The following is a 20,036-nucleotide window of genomic DNA, read 5'->3' as shown; positions in this document are numbered from 1 at the left end:
GTCTGTAGCGATGATCCTGACCTGGTTGATGTCAGTTTGCTGATTCTTCAGGTCATTGCAACTTGTTTTATCCGAGTTTTCTTTGGAACAGATCCTTGAATCTTCCACTAAGTAGAATATTGCCTATAGAGGAGTCTGTGCGGGAAGCAGTCTGGATTGTTCCAGCACACATTACCAAACCATCTTGGCCTCCGTGTTTGGATCTGCTCTTCAACTGTTGCTGCCCTCATCTGGATCTGATGATGTCATTTCAGATATGGTCTTAAAGTAAGACTCATATGATCTGGTGCAGGCACCACATATGGAAAACCTCTTGCCGGTTGAAGTTCAGAGGAGGGTCCAAGTTTCTGAACCATAGAGGAGAACTGGGATGATAAGTATGCGAAAGAGACGGATTTTTTGTCGGGATGGTAATGTTTGCCTGCTTCCATGGGTACCATTATAGTGAGGTGAAAGGTGTAGCTCCCACTCAATCTTGGTGTGGATTTCAGCTGTAGATGCCACTTTCTTTTCTTGGACCAGCAGTCTGAGATTTTTGACTTGTTTGATTTCAGCTTCTCCAAGGTAAACAATGGACTGTGAGCCATCAGTTGTTAGTCTCTTCATTTTGTCAACATTGATCCTCAGTCTAAAGGACTCTGCTATACTAAAGATCTTGAAAATATCTGTGGCTTCGGGATTACTGTTAACTATTATGATGCTGTTGTCTCCAAACATCAAGTCTGTTAGGCAGTGATGCTCCTATATTGTACTCCACGCCTTTTTGCCAATGTCTTCATTATAGCATTAACAATGTTGAACAGTATTGGAGAGATGACATCCCCCTGGCGAACTCCTGTTTGAATGGGAAATGCATTGGATAATTCGTTCTGGATTTGCCCACAGCTGGTTGACCCATTGTATGGTGATTGATTTCCTTGAGTACATGTTCGGCTTTTAGTGCAGGCTAGTCGAATGGTGACCTGACTAAGTCAGTGAACACAATAACTGTTCATATTTCGCATTTGATGTTTCTTCCATCACAGCAGCCACAATGTGCCTGAAATCCAGCTTGCTCTTTATAGTTAGTCTATTCACGATGTTTCTGCAGTCAGAATTAAATGACTTTCATAAACACTTTGCCAGTGATTGAAAGGAGGATGATGCCATGGTAGTTTTTGCATCCTTGATTGTCCCCCTTTATGTGGATTGTTATGAGGATGGCTTTCTACCAGGTGGAAGGTACATACTCTGTGAGCCACATCAACTTAAATAGTGTGTAGAGTCTGTGAAGCAGAATGTCTCCTCCGGTTTTGTTCATCTCCACTGTGAACTCATCCACTCCAGGTGCTTTGTTATTCTTCAACATCCTTATTGCTACTTTAACGTCTTCAATTGTTGGTTAGTTGTGGTTTAATGGCATTGGCGGGGCTGTGGGAGATCCTTGAGGAGGATTGTGGTTTTAGAGTTCTGGAAAAATTCCTTGCAGCGCTGTAGACGTTCATTTGGTGATTGCACAAAGGATTCATCCATCGTTTGGATGTTGTTGGTCAATTTTGTTTTCCCATTTAACTTTCTGAGTGCGGTACAGGATGTGGTATTCATGTTTGGATGTGGCATCTTCAAGATCAGCTGCTATCTGATTCCAATATGCCTCCCTATTTTCTTTTATTTTCCTTCGGACATCTTTGTTTAATTGCCAATAGTATTCATAGTTGGTTAATTTTGCTTGATTCTGTTTTTCCACCATGTCCATGCAGTGATCTGAGATCATGGCTGCGTTCTATGGTGGATGGCAGGGCACAGTGGTTTGGCAGCGCAATTCATGATGGTTTTAGATATCTGGTTCTCATCATCATCTAAATAATCTGTTGTTGCCAGTTGTACAAATTGATTTGAAAGTGCAATCTGGAATTCCTGCCTGCATATGGGATCCAGCAGTTCAGTCTGACTGTTGGTGTTGACTTGTGATTGGCATGTTAAAGGCACAGATATATTTTGGCCCGAACAAGGTAGTGATCAGATGTACAGCCTTCTTTATTTTTTGTTTAGTCTCTGAAACCATGTAAGGTATTACTTAAGAGGATGAATAAATATGATATGTATGAGTGTAAATGAAGTGTAGTCTTGTACATTCTCAGGTCGACCATTCCTGAGATGTGTGGTTAATTGAAACCCAACTACCAAAGAACATCAATATTCATAATCCAGTATTCAAATCCATTCATATCAAAGAAAAATAAAATGTGTCAAGTAAAGTCTCTTGAACTAGGGCGGAAGATGATTTTGTGTTGAATTCACATAGTATTTGATGAATGAAACAGTAAGGCATTGCCAGCATTTCTTTTTTCTTAATTCTTTATTGAACCAAAATAATAATACAGAATCGAGATCACTTGCTGTTTATAAAAATTAACTTTAAAGATAAAGATTATTTTATTTAGTTTAAAGGTTAAAAAAATCGGGAAAAGATTCATAATTTGGAATATTCAATAAGATAGTAAAGTTAAATTCTTACACTCAGAACATTTACGAGGGATCATTGCGCTGCGAAAACAGGAAAATATTGATGTAGACTTTCCATGTATACATTATTTGACAGGGAAGGAAGACAAAGGGAAACCAGATACTGTGTGATATCAAATGTAAAAGCAATTGCAATTTCAAAAGTAAATTGAAAGAAAGGATAAAATAAAGTCTATAATTAATTATTAAATGAATAAAAATTTTGTTTTTAAACGTGTCCATCTCTCACACATTTTATTTAGTTTATTCCATTAAGAATTTGCTCAATAAAATATTCTTTTTTACTCACTGTTACATTAAATATTCTACACTAAACCAACTTTGGTTTACTAGGAAACCCCATTTCCTAATTTGATTCCTAAACGTATGTTATAGAAAAGCTGTACCTAAAAGAAAAATTCATAAGTTATTTTTATGAATTTGCATTACTATTTTTTGGTTCATTATTAAATAAAAATGTTATTTAATTCATTCGTATATCACCTGTGTAATTTTAAGGTATCATCTCTTTCTCTCATTTTTTGTAGTCTCTGGAACCACTTTAAAGTATTAACTTCAGAGGATGATTTGTATGAATGTAAATGAAGTGCAATCGTGTACAGTCTCAGATAAACCATTCCCGAGATGTGTGGTTAACTGAAACCCAACCGCCAAAGAACATCAGTATCTACTATCTAGTATTAAATCCGAATAAAAGTAACTGCTTCTACTAGGATTTGAACCTTAGAACTCTTGACTTTGAAATCAGCTGATTTATGTAGACACATTCACCACTAGACCAACCCAGTGGGTTTAGATCCACAACCTGGTCCTTGCATGACATGCACATTCTGGAGTTATGACCAGAATCGAGAACTGATCAGAAAATAATCCAATACTGCAGAGTCAATGCCAGGTGGACTTCGCCGAGTGATCTGGTGCATGAGTGGGTGTTGGAAAATGCTGTTTCCCACAACCAGATTATTTGATACTGCGAAGGACGATAAACGCTGGCCATTAAATCATTAAAATGGTTTTTGTTTAAATAAACTAATGTTTTTAATATGGGTGTGTGTATTTAGTTCTTAGAAGAAACAAGAATAGTAAAATTAAAGAAACATTTATTAAGAAATGATACATTAAAACAACTTTTCTGTTAAGTGGTAGCATTTGCATTTTGTTGGGAATAGTGTAAACACACCTCTGTAAATTTATTATTCCCTTTTTTTTATTTTCCTGAGGGTGAATCTGAATTAGTTTTGATTTTTTTTCTGTTGTCACTTTTGTGGGTGAAATTCATCTGTCGTTTGTTTCAGTCAATGTGAATGATGTAGTGACTGCATTGTATATTTTTTATTTTGTCAGTATATTTTTTAAATTATAAATAAAAATTGAATTTTGCATACTTTAAAAATGATTTCAAAAAATTTTCTATGTTTTAAACTTCATATTTGTGTTGAACTCAATAGGTTGTGCAACATCTCTAGATTATTTGAGTTAATTCATCTTGATCTAATCTAATCCATGGTAATGGCATTGCTTTGTATATGTATAAAAAATATAAAAACAAATTAAAATTGGTGTATGTTTTTTGCAACTAACCATAAGTAGTAAAAATGAGTGATAGTAAAAATAATAAATCATCCTTTAACAGACATCATAGTGTAATACGTAGAAATACAGCTTAAATTTTTTACTTCGAGTATGACAAAATTAATGACAATTTAAACTTACTAACCCTTAATTTGGTACTTATTTGTTTCTCCTTCTACTATGCAGTTGCTGAAATTCCACTTCCAGCCATTTTTTTCTTTTGTGTACATCCTACATAAGTGCTTTTTCTTCTAAAATCCTGTTCATTACTTCCTCATTCCTCACCTTCTGTACATCTTATTTTCTCTGTATCCACATCTCAAATGCTTCAATCCAGTCCATCTCCCTCTTCCTTATCATCTATGTTTCCCATACTCAATTCAACGTGTATGTTTCCCATTCTCCCATACAACAATGCACTCATTAGCATTTGGATAACCTCTATTTTGTTTACTTACTTAAGGCTTCATTTGTCATTGCTGTCCTTTTATTTCCATTACACTCTTCCAGTCCTCTGTCATTATTGTATCCAAATAAAAGTAAGTTTACACTTTTTCTACTATTCCTTCACTTCTTACCATAAAATCCTCTTTGTTGTTTTTTTTTTTTTGTCTTCAGTCATTTGACTGGTTTGATGCAGCTCTCCAAGATTTCCTATCTAGTGCTAGTCGTTTCATTTCAGTATACCTTCTACATCCTACATCCCCAACAATTTGTTTTACATACTCCAAACGTGGCCTGCCTACACAATTTTTCCCTTCTACCTGTCCTTCCAATATTAAAGCGACTATCCCAGGATGCCTTAGTATGTGGCCTATAAGTCTGTCTCTTCTTTTAACTATATTTTTCCAAATGCTTTTTTCTTCATCTATTTGCCGCAATACCTCTTCATTTGTCACTTTATCCACCCGTCTGATTTTTAACATTCTCCTATAGCACCACATTTCAAAAGCTTCTAATCTTTTCTTCTCAGATACTCCGATTGTCCAAGTTTAAACAAATTATATTTCTTACTGAAGGCTCGTTTAGCTTGTGCTATTCGGCATTTTATATCGCTCCTGCTTCGTCCATCTTTAGTAATTTTACTTCCCAAATAACAAAATTCTTCTACCTCCATAATCTTTTCTCCTCCTATTTTCACATTCAGTGGTCCATCTTTGTTATTTCTACTACATTTCATTACTTTTGTTTTGTTCTTGTTTATTTTCATGCGATAGTTCTTGCGTAGGACTTCATCTATGCCGTTCATTGTTTCTTCTAAATCCTTTTTACTCTCGGCTAGAATTACTATATCATCAGCAAATCGTAGCATCTTTATCTTTTCACCTTGTACTGTTACTCCGAATCTAAATTGTTCTTTAACATCATTAACTGCTAGTTCCATGTAAAGATTAAAAAGTAACGGAGATAGGGAACATCCTTGTCAGACTCCCTTTCATATTAGGGCTTCTTTCTTATGTTCTTCAATTGTTATTGTTGCTGTTTGGTTCCTGTAAATATTAGCAATCGTTATTCTATCTCTGTATTTGAACCCTAATTTTTTTAAAATGCTGAACATTTTATTTCAGTCTACGTTATCAAATGCCTTCCCTAGGTCTATAAATGCCAAGTATGTTAGTTTGTTTTTCTTTAATCTTCCTTGTACTATTAATCTGAGGCCTAAAATTGCTTCTCTTGTCCCTATACGTTTCCTGAAACCAAATTGGTCTTCTCCTAACACTTCTTCCACTCTCCTCTCAATTCTTCTGTATAAAATTCTAGTTAAGATTTTTGATACATGACTAGTTAAACTAATTGTTCTATATTCTTCACATTTATCTGCCCCTGCTTTCTTTGGTATCATAACTATAACACTTTTTTTGAAGTCTGACGGAAATTCCCCTTTTTCATAAATATTACACACCAGTTTGTATAATCTATCAATCGCTTCCTCACCTGCACTGCGCAGTAATTCTACAGGTATTCCGTCTATTCCAGGAGCCTTTCTGCCATTTAAATCTTTTAATGCTCTCTTAAATTCAGATCTCAGTATTGTTTCTCCCATTTCAACTTCCTCTTCTTCCTCTATAACACTATTTTCTAATTCATTTCCTCCGTATAACTCTTCAATATATTCCACCTATCTATCGACTTTACCTTTCGTATTATATATTGGTGTACCATCTTTGTTTAACACATTATTAGATTTTAATTTATGTACCCCAAAATTTTCCTTAACTATCCTGTATGCTCCGTCTATTTTACCAATGTTCATTTCTCTTTCCACTTCTGAACACTTTTCTTTAATCCACTCTTCTTTCGCCAGTTTGCACTTCCTGTTTATAGCATTTCTTAATTGCCGATAGTTCCTTTTACTATCTTCATCATTAGCATTCTTATATTTTCTACGTTCATCCATCAGCTGCAATATATCGTCTGAAACCCAAGGTTTTCTACCAGTTCCCTTTATTCCGCCTAAGTTTGCTTCTGCTGATTTAAGAATTTCCTTTTTAACATTCTCCCATTCTTCTTCTACATTTTCTACCTTATCTTTTTTACTCAGACCTCTTGCGATGTCCTCCTCAAAAATCTTCTTTACCTCCTCTTCCTCAAGCTTCTCTAAATTCCACCGATTCATCTGACAACTTTTCTTCAGGTTTTTAAACCCCAATCTACATTTCATTATCACCAAATTATGGTCGCTATCAATGTCTGCTCCAGAGTAAGTTTTGCAGTCAACGAGTTGATTTCTAAATCTTTGCTTAACCATGATATAATCTATCTGATACCTTTCAGTATCGCCTGGCTTTTTCCAAGTGTATATTCTTCTATTATGATTTTTAAATTGGGTGTTGGCAATTACTAAATTATACTTCGTGCAAAACTCTATAAGTCGGTCCCCTCTTTCATTCCTTTTGCCCAGCTCGTATTCACCCACTATATTTCCTTCCTTGCCTTTTCCAATGCTTGCATTCCCATCTCCAACTATTATTAAATTATCATCTCCTTTTACGTGTTTAATTGCTTCATCAATCTCTTCGTATACGCACTCTACCTCATCATCATCATGGGCGCTTGTAGGCATATAGACATTAACAATCGTTGTCGGTTTAGGTTTTGATTTTATCTTTATTACAATCATTCTATCACAATAAGTTTTGAAATACTCTACTCTCCTCCCTATCTTCTTGTTCATCACGAAACCTACTCCTGCCTGCCCATTATTTGACGCTGAGTTAATTACTCTAAAATCACCTGACCAAAAGTCGCCTTCCTCTTCCCACCGAACCTCACTAATTCCTACTATATCCACATTTGTCCTACTCATTTCCCTTTTTAAATTTTCTAGCCTACCAACCTTTTTTAAGCTTCTAACATTTCACGCTCCGACTCATAGAATGTTATTTTTTAATTTTCTGGTGACCCCTTCCTTAGTAGTCCCCACCCGGAGATCCGAACGGGGGACTATTTTACCAAGGAAGGCGCCTCCATTATTGCTATGTGAAAATGCAGAGAGCCACATTTTCTTGGAAAAAAAGCAGCTGTAGTTTTCCATTGCTTTCAGCTGCGCAGTACTCAGAGGACTGAGTGATGTTGATACGGCCGTTTAAGTCATTGTGACTCACGCCCCTAACAACTACTGAAGGAGCTGCTGCCCTCTTTCAGGAATCATTCCTTAGTCTGGCTCTCAACAGATACCTCTCCGATATGGTTGCACCTTCGGTCCAGCTACTCTGTATCCCTGAGCACTCAAGCCCCCTCACCAACGGCAAGGTCTCATGATTCATAGAGGAGGCTTTGTTGTTTAGTTCCATTATTTCAGTTCTTTCTACATTTATTTTCATTCAGTATTCTCATTCCTTCCTTCAGGACTGTTAATTTTTGAAGCACATGTGTGCCATCAGGTAAAATTACGATATCATCAGCAAACCCTATAGGTCCTATTTTTGCCCTCTTATACTTATTCCTTCTGTTTCTTAGTATATTCCTTATCATATCTTCAATGTAAATTTTGAACATTGTTCAACAGCAGGCAGCATCCTTGCCTAACAGCTTGATCTAGACCCTCCCAGTGAGTAATATTATTATTAACCTTTCTTTGCTGCTATTTGTCTCATATAATTCTTTAATTAACCTTCTGCCTTTCCATTCTAGAGTTACCGTCATCTCTTCCCATTTAAGTTTTTTCTAAGTCTTTGTAATCAGACTCATTCCTCTTTCTCTCTTTAAACATTAACCCGATGACATCTCTGGTTCCCTTTCTCTTTATTGAATCCAAACTGTTCCTCACCTGCATTCTTTTTCATTACTCATACCAGCTGACTGTTTAGAACTCTTAATAATATATTTATTAGCAGCATGGGCTGTTAAACCCTTTGGTTTGTGTTTTGTACATTTTCTGGTACCAGTTTACTTTGAAATAAATATCATTACTGTTTTTACAAAGTTTTCAGGCCGTTCACCTTTACTGTAAGTTCTGTTACACATTTCAGCTTTTCTTCTACTCCTTCCTCCATTAAGTATTTATAAAACTATAGGAAGTTCAACTAAGTTGATTTTCATTCTTCATTTAATTACTTTCTGTACTTCACATTTTAATATAGATTGTATTTTATCCCCTTCAACTATCTCCCATTCCTTTTCTATGTTTATTTGTTTAGGTTTCTCTGTTATATACAGGTCCTCCCCATATTTATTACTTATTTCTCATCATTCCCTTTTCATTTATTCCATGTAATGCTCTTCACTTTCATATACATCATATTTTACTTATTATTAACTTATGGTTCTGTGTTCTGCACATTTTCTGGTACCAGTTTTCTTCAGAAAAGGTATCATAACTATTTTTACCTGAGTGTGGAGAAACCTCTGTTGGTCTTAAATTTCGTAACATTCTTTCTTTAATTATATTTTCTCTGTAACTCTATGTTTAATTTGTTCAGTTATTTAAATATATATTTTTTTTTTTTCACATTTGGATAAGACTTAAAAACGCTGATTAAAAGAATCTGCCCTCTGAAATGCAGATATATTCATTTTTGTTTTACCCAAAGGATTCTTGCTAATATTCTTGAATTATCAAATTGTTGTCAGGCTGTTTGTAACAATTCAATATTAAGCAATAATGAAAAGTAAACTTCAATTGTATATGTGAGCAATGTTATTTTTAATATAAAAAATGTCCCACGTAAATTTTATGAGAAAAAACCTTCAGCATCACCACAGAAACTTGTTGTACAAAGAAAAAAAATGCATTGAATTAAATTGAGAATTAAGTCAAAGAATATATTATTCCTGTGATTCCCTTCTTTTTTTTAAATTTTAAATAGTCAAGAAAACATATGTAAATTTAAATAGAAAACGTTTGTATGTAAAGAATAAAATCATCCAGTTAAACTACTTTCAAAGTATGTTGAATCAAAACATGTTGTATTCCCCGTGCATGCAATTAAATCCAGGCTTTGTAATAGTTATCTAACCAACAATTGATCTTTACTTTTTATCACACTTTAAACTTGTTCTATATTTGTGATGCGTTTGTCCTCAACTGATAGTAATGAGGTAATACCTTAGTAGTACCTGAAATGAATCTGTAATAGTAAAACATGACAGTATATGGTTATAAATTAAAATGGTTTTGTAACTGAATGAGCAAGTGGAAAATTATCTGTATTTTTTTTTTTTTTCCAGATAGTGGACCTCAATTTGGATAACTGTCGCAGTACAAATATTGTTGGTCTTACTGATGAATTTAAAAATTTGGAAGTTTTGAGCTTGATTAATGTTGGTCTTACTAGCCTTAAAGGATTCCCAAAACTTCCTAACTTAAAAAAGGTTTGTTTAACATGTATGTTGTGAGTTAGTATATTTCTGGTAGTATGCATTGTTCAAAGTATGTTTTGTCAAGTTTTCCAAAATATTAACAGTTATTAAATTCTACATTCAGATATGAATTGAATGATTCCTGTTAGGATGTTAGCAGAAGTTGCATTTGTATTGTAATTATACAAACTGTTTTTATTTCAGATATCATTCATAGAGTAAACTAGAATGCAGAGATTGCATAAAGTTCTTTATTAGACAAGTTGCAGCTTCAAAGGTGCAATAATTAGCCACCTTTTACAGTCCCCTTTCAATTTATATATACAGGTTGGTAGAATTGTCATCGGGTGATTGTAAAGGTTAATAATCTGCTTTCATTTATTCAAAAAAAATTGCCAGCTTTATTGGAAGTTTATGTTATGTATCATGTGTTCAGCAAGAATTTTAATTTTTTCAGTTTTATGTTAAAGTGGCAGGCATAAGTAAGCATTAATTTGAAAGAAAGCTAATATTTGGGTGCATGAGTGTACAAATGCAAAAGCAAACAAGAGTTAAATTTGTTCACGTTTTGCTAATAAAGCTCCATCAGTAGTGGTACTCTGAAAGTAGGAAAAAAGCTTTTTCCATGGGGGTTGGTCATTCTTCGATTTGAAATGTTCTGGTCCTTCCAGTCAATTGAATAACTCTGATTTTGAGGAATCCTATTTACAATTTCTTAAGTCAACCATGAATAAAGGGTCTTGGAGCTCAGTATTACCTAAAGATTACTTAAATTTATTTACAAGTCTGTTCACTGTTGATTTATGTATAAACTATATGTAGTAGAAGATTGCTGTTGAGTATTTATGAAACATAATTTTTGGAAGAAACCAGTTTTTTCTTATAATATTTTTTTTTTGCATTTAAATTGTGCATCTCAAATTATGTGGTGGTACAGTTGTATTTTACAAACAGCCTGGAGAGAAAAATTATGTTTCATGTTGTATAGAGTTGTTCTTTTCTCCATTATTAGTTAGAATTAACTTAGAGAAATCCTGTGGGAAAAATTATGATTCAACCCATTTTTTTATTTCATTACACATTAGGTTATCCAGAAAGTAAGTTCCAAAGGGCTATTAGAAAAAAAATCAAGGACATACTCATATAAAATCTGTATTGCTTTTTAAAATACAAATCCTACTTTTTCTACGTGGTTCCTGCCATTGTTGGGGCACCAGAAATTTTTTATCTTTATCATAGAATTATATGCCTTCTGTGACAGAAATCATATTTTGACCTATTTGGAATCAACTGTGGGCCAGAAAGGAAAATTTTGAAACACAGGAAAGATGTAATAGTCCAGGCTGTATGGGGGATTATTGAACTGTTTCCAGCTGACGGTTTTGAGGAGATGTTGCATTGTGATTTAACACAATGCCCTTAGTAAGCAAACCACAACACGTCTTTAAGATTGCATATTGCAAGTTTTTCAGCATTTTTTAGTAGACACTATCTACTGCATAGTAGATTAGATAAATATTGACTGTGCAGCCTTGAGGCAAGAAGTCTGCAGGTGTTTTTTTCCTTTTTTGTACTAAAACATTGCGCATGACCTTGCAGTTAAAAACATCAGCTTACATATTGTTTTTCTAAGTGATGAACTGTTTGCCATTCCATATATTATTCTTATGTGCAACCCCATTTCTTGCCTCCAATGAGCAAATGGTTCAAGAAGACATCATCAACTTATTCTCTATACAGAATCAAGAATGCCAGTATATTGCACAACTGGTTCATTTTATAATTTTCAATAACATCTTATGCAACAAATGTGCATACAGTTTTCGTTTGTATGATTCAGTTATCAGACCCAATTTTACATAGAAGTAAACTTGAAATTTCTAGAAACTGCATGGAAATATATTGGTAGCAAATCATTTGTTCTCTTTAATCTGGTCATCAATTACACAAACCAAATTATTTGCAATTAAAGATGGTGTCCTGCTAAATTCATCATCATGCACATTATTGCTTCCATTAAACAATCGCATCATTTCTGTACCATAGAATTGCTTGTATCATAGTGCTCAATTTTTGTAAACATTTAACGCATACAAAAACGTTTACAGACTAGATAAGCAAATAAAAATTGTGCATGTCCCTTCCTAATTTAAGGCAACTCAGCACAGTACTTAAATAGAATTACCATCATATCACTACAGCGGCAATGTTAATAAATGTAACTTACTTTCTGGATATTCCTTGAATATATAAAAATAATGAATGTTAAGTACGGAATAGAAAAAAGTTTCAAAGTAAACACAAATTTCTTTTAAACTACTTATAATTTCAGCTGTAGTAGAGTCCTTCGACAATTACTCTTAACATTTAGTGAAACAGCAGACAATTTATGTTGATGTACTATGTTTAACGCTTTTTTCAAACAAATTTTTTTCTGAGGCAACCAAAATTAGTAGACATATAGAAATTTTTCTTTCTATTCCAACCTTTACATCCCAGTGTTATTTAAAATTGTAAAACTATGTACATAAGGTAATAATCTTTTAAAAATACACATTTCAGTCTTAAGAGAAAACAAAATTCCTTTTTTTAATGACAGCTAAAATAGCAATTTTTTAAAATAAATGGTGTGACTAGAGTCTAAATTGATATAAGAAAAACACATTTTTAATATTTAACAGATAAAACTTTAGGTTAAATAATTTTTAGACACTTAATTTATATTCTCTCGACTGTGAAATGCATAGTTGAGGAAATATAGATTATTTATCATGTTGCTTTCTCATAAATAGCATAATTTCTACAGGTTTTCTTCTAATTATTTGTAATTTGTTTCAATATCAGTAAAGACTAAAAAGTTAACAATTATGTTTCCATTAATTAGTTTGTAAGGTAATTAATTGAAAGCTAGCTTTTTTATTTCATGAGGGATAAAATATAAAAATATAAATTTTTTCTTTGATTTGTAATTACTTGACGTATGTTGAAACTATGTGTACATTGTAATTAGAATTTAGTATTTCATGTTAATATTTATGTTGTATTTTATGTTATCAAACAGTTGGAACTCAGTGACAACAGAATTTCAAATGGTCTTAATTTACTTCATACCAGCCCAAAGTTGACACATCTTAATCTTAGTGGGAACAAGATCAAAGATCTGGAAACATTGGAGCCACTTGTAAGTTCTAAAAATGGCTTTTTTCTTTCTTTATTTTTACTTGTTCTATTATATTTTGTATTCTAATATTTAAAAGTATTTTATAATAATTAGGGAGAGTTCAATCACAGGAAATTCTGGAAATATACAATCATAAAATCAATTTTTTTTTTTAATTTACTGTGGTTTGTAATGTAAGAAAAACAATATGTTTGTGATAGGACAGTTATAATTGACTGAATGCATTTCATTTTATTTTTCACTAATAGCATTCCACCCGCATAATGTAATTTAATTAATATTAATCCTGTGAATATTAATTTTTTAGCATATTACATCATTGCAAAGGAAGGAATCCACACCTATATTTTATGAGCTAACCAACATTTACAACAGTTTACCTTGTTGATAACCAATCATTATATCAAAGCATATGTTGGTTACAGACAGTTCAGTTGTGCTGCATTTTTCTCTCATAAGCTTAAGTAAAGGCTCTACGTGATTGTTAAGATTATCCATCAGTCTCATTGTAATTATTGAAGTAGTTATAAAAATAATATATTTTAATGTAATTAAAGATGGAGCATATTTATTTTTGCAGTCGGCTTCCATATTATATTGTCTTCTAGCCTTTTTATTTAATATCTTGGCATTTGAGGAAATTAGAATAATATTAAGATAAAAATAGAAATCAATGATTTAAATATTTTCTGATCAATTAGCTTTACTGAAAACAAGTGCAATATGCATAGTTTTACTTTGTATATTTTTTATCTTCTGCTTCTAAAAAAAAGAATATATATATATCAGTGTCCCATGGAGAAACTTTCAGGTGAACATAATGAAAAAAGTTCATATAAACATGTGTCTGGAAATGCTTGTTTTTGAGCTAGCAAAAGATTTCGCCCGGATTTCAGCTCTTCTAATAAAAAGAAGCCCTACTCTAATTTTTGAGACCCACATTAAAGAGTAAAGTTGGTGGTTTCTTATGTAATTTGAGCTGGAAAATGAATAAAACATGTCCTAAAACTGTCACTCCAGTACTTTTTGAGATATCTGATGTAAAGCACAAAATTTGGTGTTGAAAAACAAGCTTTTTTTAGTTTGTAGTACAATAGCTTAGTTAATAAGTAATAAATGCAAAAGATTTTGTAATAAAACTTATAAAGAATTTAATCCTGAGAAAATTAATGTAAATACAGCCAATAAAAAGTTCTAAAAATCTGTATTTTATTGAAGCAAAATAGATGAAAATCACTTTTAAATACCAAATGATTGATTTCAATTGGTGTAATAAAATTATGAATAATTCTGTGAAATCACCTGACTATATCTATTCATAACATCTGAAAGTTGTTTGAAAATACATAATTAAACAAGGTGTTTACAGGAAATTTTTTTAGCCAGAATTAGATATTTTTTTTATTCTGTTGCAATTTATTTGATTTGTATGAAGCATAATAAAACTAATGTCAGTAAACTTCTTTCGTCAGGTATGTTTGTAAAATTCAAGAGTCTGAAGACATCTACACTGAACTGGAAAAATCTAATATTAAATCCAAATTTAAAAAAAAATTAAACTTAACTGTATGTTATTAACAAGTACCTTCCATTAAAGAATAATTTCTCATGTTCATTTTTATATACTTTAGAATTATACAAGAGTACTATTTTATGTACTGTAGGTCAAAACATTTAAAATGTAAATTATTACGCTGTCTAATTATTGCTGTTAATTTTACGGTGTTCTAAATGTACAAAATAGATTTTTTTTTATAGCAGCCATTGTGATACCTCAGCTAGTTTTGGCCATTTTTGAGGCTTGCAGAAGCTAATAATAACATTTCTATTTTTAAAGCTATCAATTTAAAACAAAAACCTTTTCATTCTGCATAAGACAGCATTAATTTTATGTATAGAGCATTTTTAAAATAGTAGCATGAAACAGTATCTGAAAATTCAGTTCATTGTGTTAATTGCAAACAGTTAATACCATGTTGGACCATGATGTTTGATTAGCATGTCATTGTTTTCTTTATTTCAACTTCTATTCTGTCAGGTCCTCCAATATTTATCATCATCCACACAAGCAGTGCAATATGTTTTTTAATGAATAAAAATGAACCTCACTTTATAATGATAAGAATGAGAACTTGTAATTATGACGTGTTTAAAACTTATTTAAAGTTTCAGATGTTTCCTTCAGTTTCAGTGCATTAGCTTCTCTTTTTTAAAATAAATTATGATATTCCAGTAAGGTTTTTAGTACAGAACTTATGCATGCTTCTGCTGCCTCAGTTTATAATGTCTTTGTAAGCTAGCTTTTATAACTCTTTTTTTTTTTTGCTTCTATATGTTCTGCCTCTAAGTCAAGGAATTGAAAGGAAGACATTTGTAAATATTTTTTTTATTCTTCATTTGACTGCTGATGCTGTCACATATCTTTTTTACTATTGGGACAACATTTACGTCTCCCAGTTTTGCTATGTTTTAAAAGTTGCCAGCATTGCATTTTAAGTGATCACCTATTATGGAAAGGCTTTCTACAACATACTTATTGACCTGTTTTCTTTTTTATGGTAATACAGAACAAAATGTATGGTGGCTTGAGGATTTGCCCCCAGTGGTACCCTTGAATTTTGTTCTGCTCCACAAAATGGCCCAAAATAATACAGACATCTTTAAGTCCTATTAAGTAATTTATTATATCTTTTACAGTATCTATTGTGTTTTTCATTCAAGGCCAAAATAAATTCATCACTTAGTAGAATCTTTGTTACTAAATGAACTCTTATCACTACAAGCTATCATGTAAAGATTATTTTTCTTTAGTTTCATAGAGCAGAATTTCTTTTTAAAAGATCTGGTCCTGGACAGTTAATCAGACAAATACATACTACTTTCAGTAACAAAGGTGTTAATATATTAAGTCCTTGCAATTTTAAGCTCTCATCTATGTGATATTCTAGTGAGATTTTAAACATAGCTTCCTAGTGACCTAATAAGAACACACCACATAAGCAGAACTTCAAAAATATTCTTTAGGATATTGCTGTTAAAAAAGGATAAAAAGCTCAGAGTGAAAATAATGAGCCTCTTTTGCTTATTGACTTTCCAATCCATTGAATTGCTGCATTTTACCTGGACATTCTGTGCTAATTCGAACATCTGGATAAAATCGTGTTACATTGATAACTTCTACTATACTTATATTCTCTATTTTGTAATCTCTTTTACATATATTTGGAAGTATTCCTTCCATTTTCTTGTAAACAAATAAGTCTTTTGTATAATCATATTTTTCACAGATTCTCTCTTGATCAAGAGACTAAGGACTGATGATTTTCACCTTATTTTCTTTGCTATCAGCTAAATGGGCAAAATGCTTCTTTTTGAGGTTGGTGATGTTCAGTTTGGCATCACTATTTCTATGTGTAATATTTTTTGTCTGCTGCCCTACTTGCAAAGAAAATAGTACTTTAATAAACAAAGTTCAGGTCTAAAAGTAGTACAAAGATGTTTATAGATAACATTCTGATGATCACAAATTTAGTTAGATAGTTGTAACTCGAACAGTTAGCAAAATAAATAACTTTTGAGACAACAATTTGATAAGCAACTGTTTACTCAGTTGTTAAAACGCAAATTCAGATACATTTTATTTATTTTTGTCATTTAGGGCTTAAGACCAGTCTTTCCAAGGTAGCAACTAAAGAAACAATGATATTTTAAAAACAAAGAATCCCCAAATTTTGTATAATTGACTTTTATCATAATGTTATTTTTTAAAAGGCATAACTTTAAATAAAAGAGTGATAGGAAAATCCCAGTAATATACTTGGATTCCAAAAAAATGCACATAGAAGGCACTCCTAGTTGCTTTCTCACAAAATTTTGTTTACAAGTGGTAAGTAGTGATCAGTAAGATAGACTATGAAATAAAGGAGTTAGTGAAATTTAAAAGGAAATTAGTGATTAAATCTTAGGAAAATTACAATAAAATATTCAAGAGAGACAATTAAATGAACTGTTGTTTCATTAACGATTGCCAATTGTACTGTTGTTTTTAATTGTTAATCACTGAAATGGAGATGTTTCCTTTTGATTTTTAGAAAGAGTTTGAGCATTTGAAGAACCTGGATCTGTTCAACAATGATGCCACGTCAGTTGAAAATTACAGAGAAAAAGTTTTTAGCATGATACCTAGTCTGAAATACCTGGATGGGTAAGGATCATTGTTATTTTTTATTTTGAGTAATTTTTATACATCATTATGACTGACCATGCTTAAGTTTAAAAACCTCAGTTCCTTAGCTTGCCAACTTGTTTCCTATGCAGTCTTCTATGTATTATAACTTATATGTATAATTTTTATTAAATTTTCATGTAATTCACTGAAGTTTGTTACTCAATTAAGTTGTTGAACCTTGATTTTTCATACTTAACAGTTCACAAAAAAATTGGAAAGAGAAAACTCTCACTTTACATTAATATCGACATAGCATAGTTTAAAAATATATCTGATTGTAAAATTTGTTAATGTGTTGTTGTTAAGTTGGTACTTCATCATTGAATAACATTGTAGCTAGTTACGTCAAAGAATTTTCAGAAACAGTCTTATAATTCGATTTTGTGTTGAAGAAAATTCTGCTTATTAGAATCTGGCTTGGAAGCAATTTTTTTTCTAGTGCATTAATAAAACAATTCTGTTGCACTACAATTTAAATTTTCATATAACTGAAAGTGTACCAGATATAAAAAATAAAAATAACATGCATGTGATGTGTCGTCTCATTAGCATCACTAAATGACACAGTGGTGAATTATTTAACCAACAGTCTGCTGTTTGCATTGTTATAATAAATAAATAAATAAAAATTTTGATGGATTATTTTATTTCCTTGATTTTTTTTTTTTAACTAATTTACTGTTACAATGCTATTATGTTATATTATTTAGGTAGTTAAAATACTCAACCACATAAAGTAGATCTGTAAAAAATAAAACAATTTTGTTGTAAATAATTGTTAAATGTACATTAGCATATTTGTATAGTATAACCTATCAGTAAGCAATGTATGTAAGTGTATTATATTTCCTTTGTGTAAGCCCATTAGCTCTCCTTGGGGCAAATATATCTTAACACAGCAGAAATAATCTTACTTATACTTGATGTAGATTCAAACGTTCTAGCAAGTGTATATAAATAGAGTAGGTGGTCATTCCTGCAGACTTTATTGAAACACATCAGATCTAACTACAAGCACTTCACTGTATTTTATTGTGATCACACGTATGATGCTTGTACTGTAATCAATATATAGTAGGTAGATAAAAATACATTATTTAAATTTGATAATATTGTATTATATATGAAGAAAAATTACAGTTTTAAGAAAACAGTTTTTAAATGCAAAATTAGATTGCTTCATTACAAATAAATTTAAAAACCTGATCTATAAAATAATAGTTAAAAATTTAATAAGTTTAAATTAAATAAATTTATATAAATATATTATTTTACTGAAATTATTTTTTTTTAAATTCATATTATTCTTCTGTACTGTTAAGTATGTATTTAAATTATATTAATATAATAAACCACATAGTACAGAATAATGAGATAAGACATATCTTACCTTAATTTTTCCATGAAAGTACTTTCATTCTAAGAATTGATTTTCATGGTATCCTACATCTTTAATTTGTATTTAATACTATAATTACATTAAAATAAATTGTTTTTATAATTTGTGAATTTTTAGTTTTGTCAGAATTATTACTGTTTATAGATTTTGAACTTTTGAACGAATATGGAAGTTCTGCTGTCCAATAGTGGAATGATATATCACTTAATCATCAATTTATAAGGAATAAAAGTCTACCATCTTGTCTTGACAAGGATTTCTTTTTTTCTCTTACTGATATTTGTGGTTAAATTTACTTTTCCTCAGAAAGATCTTTTTCCAATTTGTAAACTGCTGATTTTATCCCCATCATAAAATTGCACCAGCATATCTTTAGTGACTGAATCATATGGGAAAATTATTTTTTTAAGCTAATTTAATTATGATAAATTTAATAGTTGTGCTAAACGATTATTAAAGTGGAAAACAAGAAAACTCAAAATCTGTTCATGAAAAATATTTTAATTAAAATATAACTAGATGAAATAAACACTGGGGAAATAATGTAAAAATAGAATTTAAAAAAAAAAATTAACATAATGAGAAAACAGTATTTACAAGAGTATAAGTAAGAAATACAAATGACTGTTGTTCTACGGAATCCAGTTCTAAAGTAATATAATTCAAAAAACTAAACCACTGAAACCTAACTTGACTGCAAAATCTAAATAATTAATACAAATATGAATAAAGAAATTCAACAAACAGTACACGTAGACAGAAACTGGACTCCATTCAGAAACCATATTATTTAATGTAATGTTAGCATAGTTTTTCATTAGTTCTTACAGTGAAAGAATCTCTTGGAATTTTTTCTAGTTATGATGCTAAGGAACAAGAAGTTGAAGATAGTGAAGATGATGAAGTTAATGGTAATGAAGAAGATGATAGTGATGAAGGTGAAGAAGACTGTAAGTAAATATTGATTTTACTTCTTTGTTGGGAAAAATTTTGTTTTTTTCTTTATTGTTTTGTTTTAGGAAATAGTATTTAGAATACAGAGGAATGTTAATATTTTCCATTGCAATAAGAGTAATTTTTCAAGCGCAATAGTTATAGTAATCGTGGTTTGTGAATACATTAAAAATGTATTATTTCATTCTTCCTATATAAATTTTATTACATCAAGATCAATTAGACAGTTAAATTAGAGAAGTGGAATGCCCTTATTGACTAGATCTGAATTGATCTCAGTCCAGTTCTTTTTATAAATCTCCAGATAGGAAACAAGTTCCCTAGATGAGTCCACAATTGTCCCTCAGTCTTGGGATTTAAACAAGTATAGTGGCTAACCTGATATATGTGGTATC

General features: G+C 31.4%; 1 protein-coding gene across 1 annotated transcript in view; it reads left to right on the top strand.

Moving 5' to 3' along the window:
* The window catches only part of Mapmodulin (acidic leucine-rich nuclear phosphoprotein 32 mapmodulin), a 41,290-nt gene that overhangs the window by 3,126 nt on the left and 18,128 nt on the right, over positions 1-20,036 (top strand). Inside the window, exons 2-5 of the mRNA XM_075375616.1 lie at positions 9,748-9,891; positions 12,941-13,060; positions 17,152-17,264; positions 19,546-19,637. Coding sequence (XP_075231731.1) covers positions 9,748-9,891; positions 12,941-13,060; positions 17,152-17,264; positions 19,546-19,637 — 469 coding nt within the window. The remainder of the gene's footprint in view (positions 1-9,747; positions 9,892-12,940; positions 13,061-17,151; positions 17,265-19,545; positions 19,638-20,036) is intronic.

This window comes from Lycorma delicatula, chromosome 9 (assembly GCF_047948215.1).
Source record: "Lycorma delicatula isolate Av1 chromosome 9, ASM4794821v1, whole genome shotgun sequence".
NCBI classification, from domain to species: Eukaryota; Metazoa; Arthropoda; class Insecta; order Hemiptera; family Fulgoridae; genus Lycorma; species Lycorma delicatula.
The sequence above is the reverse complement of the archived record's forward strand: the minus strand, read 5'-3'. Positions and strand labels throughout refer to the sequence as shown.